This window comes from Aulonocara stuartgranti (assembly GCF_965226115.1).
Source record: "Aulonocara stuartgranti genome assembly, chromosome: 16".
NCBI classification, from domain to species: Eukaryota; Metazoa; Chordata; class Actinopteri; order Cichliformes; family Cichlidae; genus Aulonocara; species Aulonocara stuartgranti.
Window position 1 is genome coordinate 22,156,471 of NC_138952.1, and position 14,455 is coordinate 22,170,925.

At 43.1% G+C, this 14,455-nt stretch overlaps 1 protein-coding gene across 7 annotated transcripts in view; it reads left to right on the forward strand.

The window, feature by feature from the left end:
* The window catches only part of LOC309690983 (phospholipid-transporting ATPase IH-like), a 34,763-nt gene that overhangs the window by 12,973 nt on the left and 7,335 nt on the right, over positions 1-14,455 (forward strand). For all 7 annotated transcript variants that reach the window (XM_082508482.1, XM_082508480.1, XM_082508479.1 and 4 more), the window contains 21 exons: positions 87-194; positions 2,156-2,284; positions 4,864-4,967; positions 5,077-5,127; positions 5,236-5,300; positions 5,410-5,491; positions 5,604-5,754; positions 5,857-6,054; positions 6,148-6,321; positions 6,871-7,037; positions 8,664-8,735; positions 9,568-9,641; positions 9,726-9,829; positions 10,522-10,703; positions 11,159-11,392; positions 11,533-11,710; positions 11,800-11,902; positions 12,184-12,329; positions 12,761-12,820; positions 13,747-13,874; positions 13,969-14,104. In XM_082508482.1, the coding sequence (XP_082364608.1) occupies positions 87-194; positions 2,156-2,284; positions 4,864-4,967; positions 5,077-5,127; positions 5,236-5,300; positions 5,410-5,491; positions 5,604-5,754; positions 5,857-6,054; positions 6,148-6,321; positions 6,871-7,037; positions 8,664-8,735; positions 9,568-9,641; positions 9,726-9,829; positions 10,522-10,703; positions 11,159-11,392; positions 11,533-11,710; positions 11,800-11,902; positions 12,184-12,329; positions 12,761-12,820; positions 13,747-13,874; positions 13,969-14,104 (2,646 nt within the window). The remainder of the gene's footprint in view (positions 1-86; positions 195-2,155; positions 2,285-4,863; positions 4,968-5,076; positions 5,128-5,235; positions 5,301-5,409; positions 5,492-5,603; positions 5,755-5,856; positions 6,055-6,147; positions 6,322-6,870; positions 7,038-8,663; positions 8,736-9,567; positions 9,642-9,725; positions 9,830-10,521; positions 10,704-11,158; positions 11,393-11,532; positions 11,711-11,799; positions 11,903-12,183; positions 12,330-12,760; positions 12,821-13,746; positions 13,875-13,968; positions 14,105-14,455) is intronic.

Genomic DNA, 14,455 nt, shown 5'->3' on the forward strand with positions numbered 1-14,455 from the left:
ATTTATTTCCTCCTTTTTTTTTCCACCTCCCCTTACAATCTCGTTTTCTATCCCTTGCTGCAACCCACTTGCTGCATCTCTCTCAGGGCTACGAGGATTGGCTCAGACACAAAGCTGACTGCTCTATAAACGAGTGTCCGGTGGACGTGGTGCAGCAGGGGAAGGTGGTGAGGACACAGAGTCACAAGCTACGGGTAAGAATGGCCTCATTAGAGCAGCATAGCACCTGAGGCCACAAAGCAACACTGCTGTTCTGCTGCATAGCTCACTTTTTTTTCCCTGTAACTGTCGCTCTCACCAGCCCACCCCTTTCTCTTCCTCTCTGCAGTCCTCTCGAACTTTCTTTACTGCTGCTTTTGCTCTCTCTTCACTTTCCCACCAATTAATTTCCCCGAAGCTGTGATAGATTGTCCCCCGGTGTAGCACGCGAGTCCCTCGGAGGACGAAGACGACTGATGTATTTCACGATTTAGGATATTCCTGTCATCATCCTCTGATGTTCTCTTCTGTCATTCTGATGCAACAGTAAATCTCTGTTTGGTGGTGTAATTCAGTTTGCCATGATTGCAAATGATTTTCATAATTTCACATCCCATCTTTGATCGAACTGGTAGTTTTTTTTTCCATCTTTTCCATCTCAGCTCACGTAGGATTTCACGTTATTCCAGTATTATCTTCTCAGCCCACTATCCGATTCTGTTCACTTTAATGCACAAGTGAACTCTTCTTCTTTTTATAGAGCCATTACACCTCTTTCTGTATGAAAACACACTGGAAATAAGGCTCATTAATTTGCATTTATTAGTGTGGCTTTATTTACAGCAGTGCTGCTCGTGGTACCAAATGCAGGGGCGAATGCCAATATTTCTGTGAAAAATATAAACTAGTGTCACTCAGCTGGCATGCTGCTCTGCAGTAATCTGGCCTGTATCATCCAAGTATGAATGAAAACATCAGACTGCTTAATACTAGCCCATCACCTAAAATGTAGATGCATAGAATAGAGCCTGACCGATATTATGTGTGTGCTAATATCAGTCTGCTGATGAATCTGCATTGGCAGTTATAGCAGCCGATAAATTTTTAATTTATCTGCTAGAAAAACAGGAAAGAAGAGAGCAGAGAAACACGCTTCAACCGTGTAATGGGTGTTACAACTCTAAAACGTACCTGTTGGCGACACAGGAGTGCCTGTAGGTCACGAGGTAGACAGGCTGCTCCAGTCTCCATCAGTGAGATGCTGAACCACCAGTTGCTCTCTAAAGCGTTCATCAGAATATAGAAAACACTTAGAAGAAGCATAAAAACAGTGTTTGTATGAATGGGTGAATGTGGCATGTTGTATAAAGTGCTTTGCCTGCTCAAGTAGAAAATCCCTGTATAAGAACCAGTCCTTTTTCCATTACTGTTTATGTGTTTGGACCGCCACATACACAGCAACCAGCTGATCTGAGTAGGGTAGAACATAAATGAGCAATCGACAACTTGTTGAGACAATAAAATGAGATCATTTTTAAACTGCATTGCGAATTTATTATGGACTCATAAATAACGACACATTCATTCTCGTTTTGAAGCATTGTTTTTTCATAATATGTACTTGGTGCTGGTTACATGTCGTGTCTGCTGCTCTTAAAGTAGAGTTAATGCAGACTATGTGGGAACCTCAGTATATAGTTTGCACAAATCTACCAAGTGAAAGCCCAAATGCACAAATATACTTTTTTTTTTTTTCTTTTTTTTATGTTTCCTGCCTGGCTTTATCTGTCACTGTCTCTTTCCTGTCTTTCTGCCTCTCTCTAGCTGTCTGTGTCTGTCTTCTGGGGATTGTTTTTTCTTTAGTGCTAAGGTTTCTTCCTTCCATAGATCAGAGAGGATTAAAGTGTGAATTGGGAGCAGGAATAATGATGAATACATTAATCATGCAAAATCAGAGAGCGTGTGTCATGTGTATGGTCACCGTGGAGATGGGATTTATCAGAGTTTAAGCTGCTCTGCTCGCATAATCCGTTATGCAATTTCTGATTTTATTTTTTTAATTTTTTTAAAGAGAGATGGTAAAGGATTTCTAACAGGTTTGTCAGTCCCTGTCACTAATTCTGTGTTTATGTATTTATTATTAATGATATCGAAACCACTTTTTGTCCTCTTCCAGGTGGGGGACATCGTTGTGGTGAAGGAAGATGAGACGTTCCCCTGTGACCTCATTCTTCTCTCCTCTAGTCGCTCTGATGGGACCTGCTACGTCACCACCACCAGCTTGGACGGGGAGTCTAGTCACAAGGTGCCACAACTAGTGAAACTGTTTGAATCAGTCTGTTCTCAACTTGTCTTTATAGCCATCCATCCATCTTCATCCGCTTTATCTGGGGCCGGGTCGCGGGGGCAGCAGCTTAAGCAGAGAAGCCCAGACCTCCCTCTTCCCAGCCACCTCCTCCAGTTTATTCGGGGGAACACCAAGGCGTTCCCAGGCCAGCCGAGAGATATAATCTCTCCAGCGTGTCCTGGGTCTGCCCCGGGGCCTCCTCCCGGTGGGACGTGCCCGGAACACCAACCCCAGGAGGCGCCAAGGAGGCGCCCAGGAGGCATCCTTGTCAGATGCCCGAACCACCTCAGCTGGCTCCTTTCGATGTGAAGGAGCAGCGGCTCTACTCTGAGCCCCTCCCTGATGGCCGAATTTCTCACCCTATCTCTAAGGGAGAGGCCAGCCACCCTTCGGAGGAAGCTCATTTCTGCTGCTTGTATCCGCAATCACGTTCTTTCAGTCACTACCCACAGCTCGGGGCCATAGGTGAGGGTAGGGACGTAGATCGACCGGTAAATTGAGAGCTTCACTTTTACACTCAGCTCTCTCTTCACCACAACGGACCGGTGCAGCGTCCGCATCACTGCAGCCACCGCACCAATCCGTCTGTCGATCTCCCTTCTCCCATCACTCGTGAACAAGACCCCGAGATACTTGAACTCCTCCACTTGGGGCAGGAGCTCATCCCCGACCCGGAGTGGGCACTCCACCCTTTTCCGGCTGATTGTCTTTATATTTCCTGTCAAAAAAGAAGTTTACATAGGTCCTTAAATTAATCAGAGTTAAGGCCTTCTGAAGCACCAAATCACCACAAATATAAGTCTTTTATGAAATCAAACAATGCCTGTCTGCTCACAAAGAACAACAGTTGTTATGTAACAGTGTAGTATTATCCAATGCTATTATTCTCTCCCTAAACTGTTTTAGTCTCCCTAACAAAAAATGAAAGCATCATTGTTTCCAGGCATACGGAGAAAAGATTATTGTATGTTTAATGAAAAAAAAAAATCTCACATCCATGAGTTTGCATTGTCAGGACTATTGATTATTATAATATTGATTAAGAAAAAATGCAGGAAGCTAACGCAACCATGTTCATCATTCTAGTAAATATGTAATCTCAACACTATTCTGCGGTGTTTTACTGTAAATCTATAAACCTTATGGTTTATAATTTGGGAGTTTTTAATTACCTGGAGTATGAAAAGTCTTATGTGTTACAGATTTTAAATTGTGTGAATATTGCCTGTAATTATTACTAGTTATCTGCTGCAGTGCACTATTTAAGCTGCTTGACCCTGCTCACAGTTGCTGGGCTCGTGCAAGCTGCTTTACAACCCTGCTTTTCGGCTGTTTGACTAAAGGTTAATTTATTACATATTTATTACGCTATTTTCCAGCTCCCTGACTCTGCCAGTATTTAAAAGATTCATTTATTTTAAACTGTGCCAATCATTTGGCTCCCTTCTCTTAACTTAGGGGGAGTTAAACTTTTAACTTTCCTCTGACCCCACAAATAGAAGATTTGAACAACAGGTGGGCGGGCCTGCTATGCTCACAGGCAGAGCTGTGTGGCCGAGAGGAACATATTAAGGATATCTTCTCTTTTTGACATCATGAAGATCTAAACGTTTAAAAAAGAAAAGGTTGAAGTGTTTGGAGCAGTCCCAAGTCTGAGGTTTTGGCTCACAGGGATAAAATTATGCCCGTGTTTATTATGAACGCCAGTGTAAACGAAGGAAAAACAGAAATGCCATAATGACCTTTCATTGGATGACACTGCCACTGGAACACAGCAGCGAACATTCAGATGAATGAAGTATGATTGTATTAATGATTTATTGTCATTTCATACATTCTGCAAGTAGCGACCATGTAACGATGAATTTAATTGATTCACGTGCCACTTTAGGGTAAAAATCCAGTTGTCTAATGTACATATTTGTTGCTAATAATAGCAACGAATAATAATAGGACAAATATCTTTTTGGTTGGTCTGAAAAACGGAGCAGTTTAAGAAGGCACCCTTAAGGTTTAACGGGAGTGTGAGGTTTCCATTTATTCTACTTTCTCATGTTTTCTGTCAGTGATTATTCACAAAAGATAATCAGCAGATTTACTCAATAATCAGAACATTAACTGGCTGCAGCCCTGCACTTTTCAGGCAGCATGCACCTACTCATAAATTCATAATGATCGAGGTGACACACTGGCCCACCTGCATAGGTGATCACTGGTGTCACTCACATGATCTTATGCATGGATGATCATATGCATACACAAACACACACACACACGTATTACCCACAGTATAGAACAGACTACTGAACTCATCTTCCTCATACATGCCCTCGGGGCAGCCCTCTGATGTGTTCACCATCCCAGCATGCTGTCCCCTGGTGACCCCAAGAGCGCCCGACTCATCTTGCTGCCTTTTTTTTTTTTTCCCCCTCAGTCATTTAGTGAACCGGCTGAGGCTCTTCTCATTAGCGACTGTGGGTGACATTTTCCTCTTGCTGTCTTCTTCATCCCCCTCTCCGGCACCTTTTCTGTCTCAGACCTATTATGCTATACCAGATACCATGGCCTTTAGAACAGAGCAGGAGGTGGATTCGCTACATGCCACTATTGAATGTGAACAACCGCAGCCTGACCTCTACAAGTGAGTGGGAAGCATGCTCACTGATGTAGCTTTATATGCAAACCTGTTACAAGATACGTCCTCGTCACTGTGTGGGTCTTGTTTTGACATCGCACTGACTTCTTTACAGATTTGTGGGACGTATCAATATTTACAAGGACAAAGAAGAGCCTGTGGCGAGGTTTGTGTTCACTGTGTGAGTGTGTGAGTGTGTTTCAAGGGTTTAATGCCAACGGCCTTCAATTGTTTTCTCTGTAATAACACCAGCATCTTAATTGTATTGTTTCAGACCACTTGGAGCTGAGAATTTGCTCCTTAGAGGAGCCACGCTGAAGAACACACAGCATATTTACGGTATTGATGTGGATTCACTTTGCTTAATGACTCCTGAATGTTTTACAACAGTTGAAGAAATGCTGGTATCATTTCTGCATTTGTAACTCACTGTTGTCTGTGCCTTCAGCTGTTGCAGTCTACACTGGCATGGAGACCAAGATGGCACTTAATTACCAGTCTAAATCTCAGAAGCGCTCTGCTGTGGAAAAGTATGATGAATCTCCCAGCTCATTTCACTGCATGATTGAAAGTCGTTCTTTGAACTGGTTAATTGAAATGCACCCTTCTTTATGCATACTCTCTCTCCTTCTCCTTCTGCAGGTCGATGAATGCCTTCCTCATAGTGTACTTGTGCATCTTGATCAGTAAAGCGGTGATCAACACTGTTCTGAAGTACGCTTGGCAGTGGTCGCCCGATCGGGATGAGCCCTGGTACAACCACAGGACTGAGCACGAGCGTCAGCGCCATGTGGTCCGTTCATAAGTCCTCTACGTTTTTAAAAGTAACCACTTAAACCAAGCGTCTGGTGTCACTTAAAACTTCATAGCTGTTTGTCTCCCTCCCCCAACTCAGGTGATCCGAGCCTTCACAGACTTCCTGGCCTTCATGGTTTTGTTTAATTACATCATCCCCGTGTCCATGTATGTAACGGTGGAGATGCAGAAATTTCTTGGCTCCTATTTCATCAGCTGGGACGAGGAGATGTTTGACGAGGAGCTGGGAGAAGGCGCTCAGGTGAACACCTCGGACCTGAATGAAGAGCTGGGACAGGTACACGCGCACGCCCAGATGCGGACTGTCGGATGCAATCTAAACTCTGTTGAGGCATGCCTCTACTGTACCCTTCTCCTTTCTCCCTCCTAGGTGGAATATGTGTTTACTGATAAGACGGGCACTCTAACTGAGAACAACATGGAGTTTATCGAATGCTGCGTTGATGGGAACGTCTATATCCCACACGCGATCTGCAACGGCCAAATCCTCAGCGCTGCGTCAAGTATAGACATGATTGATTCCTCACCTGGTGGCTACAGGAGAGTAAGTGTGTTTTGCTAAACAAACAAGGGGAAGCTAACCTCAGTTATAAGGCTGGAGGATTTTGATATATCCTATACCCAATACATATAAATTTTAACACTTTCGTTGTATAGTGTATACTTTGTCTTATATTGGGGGTGAAAAAAAAGTCCTCTGGTACACGGAAAAGTGATGAGCATTGCACTTATGGTAGTGGCAACAAAGATTAGTTTAGATTTAATAAAAGAAAACTTGTGTAGTCAGCATAAGCAGCAGTAGCTGCCACAGATGACTAGAGCGCGCGAGAGAGAGGACGAAGGGTGCTCACTGCCAAAAAGTGCTGAAAAGATTTCCTGCTTTATTGCTGGGGGAGGGGGGGGGGGTTGTTTTGTTTTTTTGATATATAGCACAGAAATGTCACGCTATCGACTAAACAGAATCAATTGTGTAAAAAACAAAAAGAGGATTCGTTCTTCACTCTTGTTGTAATTATGCACCTTCTAACTCGGCCTGTTGCCTCCATAAGAAATGATTACGATATGTAGCTGTGCCTTTTGTCTGTCGCTGCAGGAATACGAGGATTTGTTTTTTCGGGCGCTGTGTCTGTGCCACACGGTGCAGGTGAAGGAGGAGGAGACGGTGGATGGCATCAAGAGGGGCATCCACCAGGGCAGGCCCACCTCCTTCTACATCTCTTCCTCACCAGATGAGGTAGCTTTGGTCGAGGGAATGAAAAGGTAAATGCGCTAAAACCACACAAAGTCCCCTAAAATCTTTATAGGTTCAAGTTACATTAAACTTTATTAGTGCGTATTTTATATTTTGGTTGAAAATGTATTTCGGTCAATTACCGTCCAGAACTTTTACTTTTGCCTTCAGGCTGCTCTTCCAACACGGACTCAGCCAGTAAACAGGAATCTGCTGTTTATTTCACAACGGATTAGGGGTTTGGCCGATTCATCAGTTTTATCTAGAAAGGCTTCAGTAAGGGAAACCTGACCTGGAAGTGTCTGTGTGGTAGCCATAACAGGAGCTGGTTCAATTCTCTAAATATTAAGGGAAAGTGCTTCCTTGGTTCCTTTGTTACCTCCTGTAGCAGAGGATACACAGGATAAAATAAGATATTACAGTTTGTTTTATTTTATAGGCTGTTTGTATTATTTAAAATCTCAACCTTTTAATGAATATGTTGCACCAGTATTTTATTTTTATTTAATCTGGCCTGTATGAAACGACATGGTGAGAACACATTGGTGCATTTTGGAATCCATCCTCTGGATTTTGTAGTTTCAGTATGGCAGACAGTTACTAGTCTAATGTAAGTATAATCAGTCTTTGGAAATTCTCCTTCACACCTTTTTAGTCATCTTTTCTTTCATTACTGTGTTTCACTGAAGTAAAGTAAAGGAGATCAATGTTCTTTTTTTTAAATATTTGACCTTCTTTGTACCGCAAGTACCAAAAACTGCAGTTCCACAAATGACCACTTGAGGCTGTCTCCCTGTTAGAGCCCAAATAAACAGTTTAGGTTTTCATGGTGAATTGCCTCCTTCATGATAGCTGCTTAGGTGTGAATGCTTATTAAACTGACACATTTAATTTGTATTATAATTTAAAGTAATGTGTGACACGTAGGTGCTGATACAGTCTGCTCGCTGTCCCTTCTGTTAAGTTATGACTCTGAGCTCCTCTAGATTATGTTTGTGGCAGCTTTTGGGACATTTTAATAAAATTGTCTGAAAAATATTATAACTGTGATAACTTCCTGTACAGTTGATTGTAGTAACAGCTTGTTTTCAAAGACATATCCTCCTTACCACTTGCAGTGAGTCCACTATGTTGGCAGAGGGAGGGTGCAGGGTCACCCTCTCCAACAAAATGGTCTTGGCTCAATTTTTCCTGAAGTACTATCTGGCAGTGCAAATTGTTGGTCGGTCAAGAACAATTTAAAGCCTTGATGGCACAGAGGATGATGCAGACAGGCTGCTGTGAAGTTTTCAGACTTGTATTATCCTTGATTAACTTGTGCTGTGTTTTACTGTCTGATTACTGTTGAATTACTCAAACTGGACCCCAAGAAGCACCAAGTCCACGCCAACACAGAGAACCTTTTCATTTTTTTTGTGTGTGCTATTTTAATAGTATAGTGTAGGACACGTCAACCATGCACCATCAGGGAATGCTGCTGTCTTATATAGCTTTCACAGATGTGCTCTGTCTTCGGCGTATGTGTGAGCTCAGGTTACGCAGAATGCATCAGAGCACCTTTAGCCTTTCCAAGTGGGGCATAAGCGAGTATTGGTGTACATGGTTGCTTTTTGTTGGGCTTTAATGCATCTTTTTCCTTTCACTCTTGTTGCTAGGCTCGGTTACACATATCTAAGACTGAAGGACAACTACATGGAGATCCTCAACAAAGATGACGAGATTGAAAGGTCGGTGTGCTAAGAGACTGGTGCGGTTACTCCACAGGAGATAAAATGAGATTAATTCACTTGATGGAGTTGTGGTCACACATAAGCCGTCATACAACAGCCCTCAGCTTGTGTCTCATGTTCACCCGAGGTTACAAAAAAACTACAACCACCAAAGAGCAGGCAGAGGGTTGCTTTTTACGGAACTACTCAATCGAATCAAAACGTTCCAGCTGATCAGAAAAAACAGAAGCCGAACGAGTTTCCATTAGAGAGTGGTTTTGTGGCAAGTGTTTAATGTTTTGATCCGTGGGATGTGTTTGTGTAACCGCTTTCCCTCGCTATCACTCTCTGCAGTGGCCTGTCAATAGTGAGCTATTTTAAGGAAGCAGGGGAGCTCAGGAAGGGAGGGTGGTGCAGTGGGCAGCGGTGAAGACTTTAGCGGCAATGTGAAAGAAAAAGGTTTTACAGCTTTCTTGCATTTTGTGCTTTTACCCTTTTTAAGGGATCCAAGACCACTCGAGCCAAAAATAGAATTAATTTAAGCCTCGGCCATCAATCTGCATTGTGGTCTGTTTTACAGCTTGCTAATCAGGAAGTTAAAGGATGTAATGAAACTGTAAGAGGGGATAATGTGAGTTGTTTATCTTACAAATTATTGGAAACTAAATTGAATGGAGGAAAAAAATGCAAAAATGAGTGTGTGCACTTATCAGAACTGTTGAGTGTTGGACAATTTGTAGATAATATGCAGCACTCTGGGGGAAAAAAAAAGCCACAAACAAATATCTTTGCAAATAAGAAAATTAACAAAACAATAACCGCGTCTTTGCCAATGCCGTCTCTCCATCAGGTTTGAATTGCTCCATGTGCTGAACTTTGACTCTGTCAGGAGGCGAATGAGCGTTATAGTCAAGTCGAGCTCAGGTAAGATATCGTCTAACACGGGGCTGTTTATCGGATGCAGTTCTTGCAGTTGGCTTTACGGATATTTGTTTTGCGTGCTCCCAGGAGACTACCTGCTGTTCTGTAAGGGTGCTGACTCATCCATTTTTCCACGAGTGGTCTCGGGAAAGGTGGAACAAGTTAAAGCCCGGGTGGAACAAAATGCAGTGGTAAGTGGACAGTTTAACCAGCACTGGTTATATAAGGGGATTGATGATACACTGCATCAGGTCAGTTTTAGATATCATTCAGAAATCTTTCATAGCTTCATGCTATAAACTTAAATTTTAATGTTACATTTGAACAAGAGGTTTAAAGAAAATTAATATTTCCTTTAAAAACATGAAAAGAGTACCTCTGTGTGGCATTTTTATTTTTTCATCTTTTAGCATACTAGTTTTTTGTGTGTGTGTTTTTTGTTGTTGTTGTTGTTGTTTTTTTACTGCCCTTCTTTGACGCCTTGCACCTTAATGAGTCTTACTTTTAGCTAAAGCAGTCCACTGTTCCAGCCAACAAAAAAATCTCTAAATGGTACCGATCCAGCACTCAAATTATTAGAAGACAAAGTTAGCAACTACTTAGACAGGATAGTTGAGCGTGTAGCAGTTAAAGAGCCATACATTTCCCTCAGGGGGGGTTTTTGGAGCCCAGCTAAAAAGTGAAGATTGCACCTACCTTGAAATGACAGATACAAATGTAACTACAAATAAATGCTAGTGCACTTATAACTCTGCTAGATGTGAATGAAAACACATTTTATTCTAAAGCACGTATGGCTCTAATGTGGATGAGATTGGAACACTTGCGATCAGCATTTGAATTTGTTCATTTTTCTCCATCGCTCACTTCGCTGTAACACCAGGAAGGGCTGCGAACTCTGTGCGTCGCCTATCGAAGGCTCTCACAGTCTGAATACCAGGAGGCGTGTCATCACCTGATGGAAGCCAAACTTGCCCTGCAGGACAGGGAGCAGAGGCTGGCTCAGGCCTATGACATCATCGAGAGAGACTTTGTTCTTCTGGGTGCCACAGCAGTGGAGGACAGGTTGGTCAGAAAGAGGGGAACGGAGAGATTTAAAAACAGTGCAGCAGCGGGGGGGCAGAAGGACAGAAGGGAAGATTAATGAATCATTAAGCCGCCCTTAAAGGATTGTCTTCAGAGCGTTCTCATGACTCATGAGTGCAAGAAGAATATTGTGTCAGAGCTCTGATAGGTGACTTACTATTAATACTGCTGTTTCTTTTCCACTGAGAGAATAAATATGCAAGATGTTTTTACGCTCGGAAATAGCAGACCACAGCATTGACCCCAACTTGATTGATCGCAAGCACGACAGTTTAATTTCCTAACAGATAAGCTGCTGATGGGCAGGGACAGGGGTGGCCATGCATTGATAAGTTATCACCAGTCTGTAATGGATTGATTGAAGCTTTGATGAATGCTTTAGTTCTGCATAGCTGAGTGGAGGCTGCATCACTTATTGACTTATCGATGCGCAGGCTCCAGGAGAAAGCAGCAGACACTATTGAGTCACTGCACAAGGCTGGGATGAAAGTTTGGGTCCTGACCGGGGACAAGATGGAGACGGCGGCAGCTACTTGCTACGCCAGCAAGCTGTTCCGTCGCACCACCCAAATCCTGGAGCTCACCAAGAAACGCACGGAAGAGCAGAGCCTTCACGATGTGTTGTTTGAACTCAACAGGACTGTTCTCAGACAGCGCTCCATCTCTGGGTATATGCTCATGTGGGCAATCTGCGTTATGTGTGCAACTGCCTCTTGGTCAAATCAGTAGATCTTTTAGTCCTTCTGATGTGTACATGGATTTCCCTGTTGATTAGTCTGTGACGCATTGTTTTTTTTTTTTTTCTCAGCTTGTCCGTAGACTGCCTCGACTTTGGCCTCATTATCGACGGGGCCACTCTTTCTGCAGTATTGAAGCCCAACCAGGAGGGTGCAGGCCACGGCAACTACAGAGAGATCTTTCTAGAGATCTGTCGTAACTGTAGCGCCGTACTCTGCTGTCGCATGGCACCTCTGCAAAAAGCACAGGTAAAGGAAGTATGCGTGAAGTAAATATGCCACCTCCAAAGTGGCACATTCACAGTGGTACTGATTGGAATGGGATGGGCTTTTCGCAGATTGTGAAGCTGATTAAAGCCTCCAAGGAGCACCCCATAACCCTCGCTATTGGCGATGGAGCCAACGATGTCAGCATGATCTTGGAAGCACATGTGGGAATTGGTGAGTGCATTTAAGCACCATAATTATCAGCTAATTTGCTAAATCATCCATTTAATATTTAACCCAATGCTGATCATGATATTTGATAGCAGAGCTTTAGGTTAACCTAAAGTAAACCTTTGTTTTTGACAATAATCTATCAATTTAGGTGATCACATGTGGCATAATTGTAGTAATTGCAGGATATTTGCAAGTAAAATGCTAAAGGCAGTAACTGCAGCAATAAACATGCGATTAGACTCGTGATCAGGCTGCATTTAACCCTCTTTTCATTTCTTTAGGCATCATGGGTAAAGAAGGTAGACAAGCAGCAAGAAATAGTGACTACGCCATCCCGAAGTTCAAACACCTGAAGAAGATGCTTCTGGTCCATGGCCATTACTACTACATCCGAATTGCTGAGCTCGTTCAGTACTTCTTCTACAAGGTACTAGACGGGCGCCTCATGCGCTCAAGTGGCTCATACGTTTTAATCACTTTATCGTAATTCCCAGTGAAACACAGCCACAATGAACCAGATTTTGCAGCTACTCTGACAGATTACTGGATTCATGAATCCGTGGTGCAACCTATTCCCGGATTCATGCCCATGATGATCAGTGTGGGCGGCTTCCACAGCAAACAGTGCCCTGCCAACTGATTCATTTTTTTTCCCTTTTTGGCAGGCCAGCTGCTTACGGCCCACTCAGTGAGCTTATAGCACACAATTTCTGCATAAACAGAAATGTGTAGATAGTAGCATTTTTAGAGTCTTTAATTTTTTTCATTCGTACTTGTCACAAGCTTATCACTTTCTTTGCTTGTTGTGTTGTTTTTTTTCTTCTCCCCCCCCCCCCCCCCCCTCTTAAATCTTTCCAGAATGTATGCTTCATCTTCCCTCAGTTCCTCTATCAATTCTTCTGTGGATTCTCCCAGCAGGTAAGTACTTTATACGGTGTCAGAGTTATCATTGAGAAGCACGCAGTCATATTTGCATTGGTCACATATTCTCACAGGAGCTTCAAATAGTAACTATTTCTGTATCTATCACTGATGATGAGAGAGGTTTTGCTCACGCCGTGTGCTGGCATGTCATCCTTCTTCCCTCACTTGTATCTCTTCTTTGATTCTTAACTCCTCCCACTGATGTAGGAGAGAGGGGCAAGAGAGGAGACATGACCTAATCCTTATCCAAAAGGTTCTCTTGAGGTGTCTTGAAGTGAATTTAAGTGATTATAAGAACTTCAGCAATGCTGGACAAGGAATAATTTATAGATGGAGGGGAGAGGAAGTGATAGTTCACAAGTTATTATAATGAAAAGCACCCATAGACGCCACATTTTCTCTCAGTGCTGTGTTCTCTCCAGCTCTGGGGATCTATCAACCATAGTAACAGAAAACAACATTACATGCACAACAGTATTTATATGGCAGATGAAGTCACTAATCGTCTGGCAAACTTAGCGAAGCATATAGCAGTTGAGACCAATTTAAAACCGATAGAATAAATTAGACATACACTCACAGGCCAGTTCATTAGGTACACATGTTTAACAGCTTGTTAATGCAGTTAACATGGCAGCAGCCCAGTTCGTTGAGGCATGTAGGCGTATTCAAGATGACTTGTAAGAACTCAAACTGAGCATCAGAGTGAGGAGGGAAGGGGTTGTTTCATGTCGCTTCATCAAAAGCCATCACACATTAGCCATTGTGCTTGTTTTGTTGGTGTAAAAGTTGTTTGTGCACCTAAAGGGTTTCAACGGACACCGTTAAGAGAACCACAGTAACGTTCCTAGCTCTAATAAGTCAAATATGTCAGTATGTAAATGGTTTCAGATCACTGATGCCGTCTGTTTCCTCTGCAGCCTCTGTACGACACGGCGTATTTGACGCTTTACAACATCAGCTTCACCTCCCTCCCCATTCTGCTGTACAGCCTGGTTGAGCAGCACGTCAGCATGGACACATTGAAGAGAGAGCCCTCCTTGTACAGGTGAGCTCAGAAGAAATCCGATCCCCAAATATTCTCTTTGTGCATGTAATAGCTGTTGTTCCTAATGTACGTTGTCACTCTGTGTTTTTCTCAGGGACATTGCGAAGAACTCCCTCCTCCGCTGGCCTGTCTTTCTCTACTGGACATGCCTGGGTGTGTTTGATGCTGTTGTCTTCTTCTTCGGTGCCTACTTCCTGTTTGACAACACCACCTTCACCAGCAACGGCCAGGTAAGCCTCTGTCTCCCTGTCGGCAAAAGGCGGTGATAACGGCCAGTACGCGAACAGAGCGGAAACTGAAGACTTAAGGGGTGTTTGTGGTGTTTGAGGCATCTTTTAGGGGATTAGAGGGAATAAATGGATGTAAAGTAAGTGCTCTCATTATAAACGCTCACTCGATGGGGTCTCGTTAAAGAGGAGCTTAGGTGTAGCGGTTTGACTTTGCGGTCCTGGCATTGTGGATCTGTAGTAGTAACGTGTCTGTCCTGGGTCCCCATAGGTCAGCTACATTGGATCTCCATTCATATTGACAATAGCATCTTTCTCTGTATTGTTAATTTGTATCATGTCAACTGTTTTTGA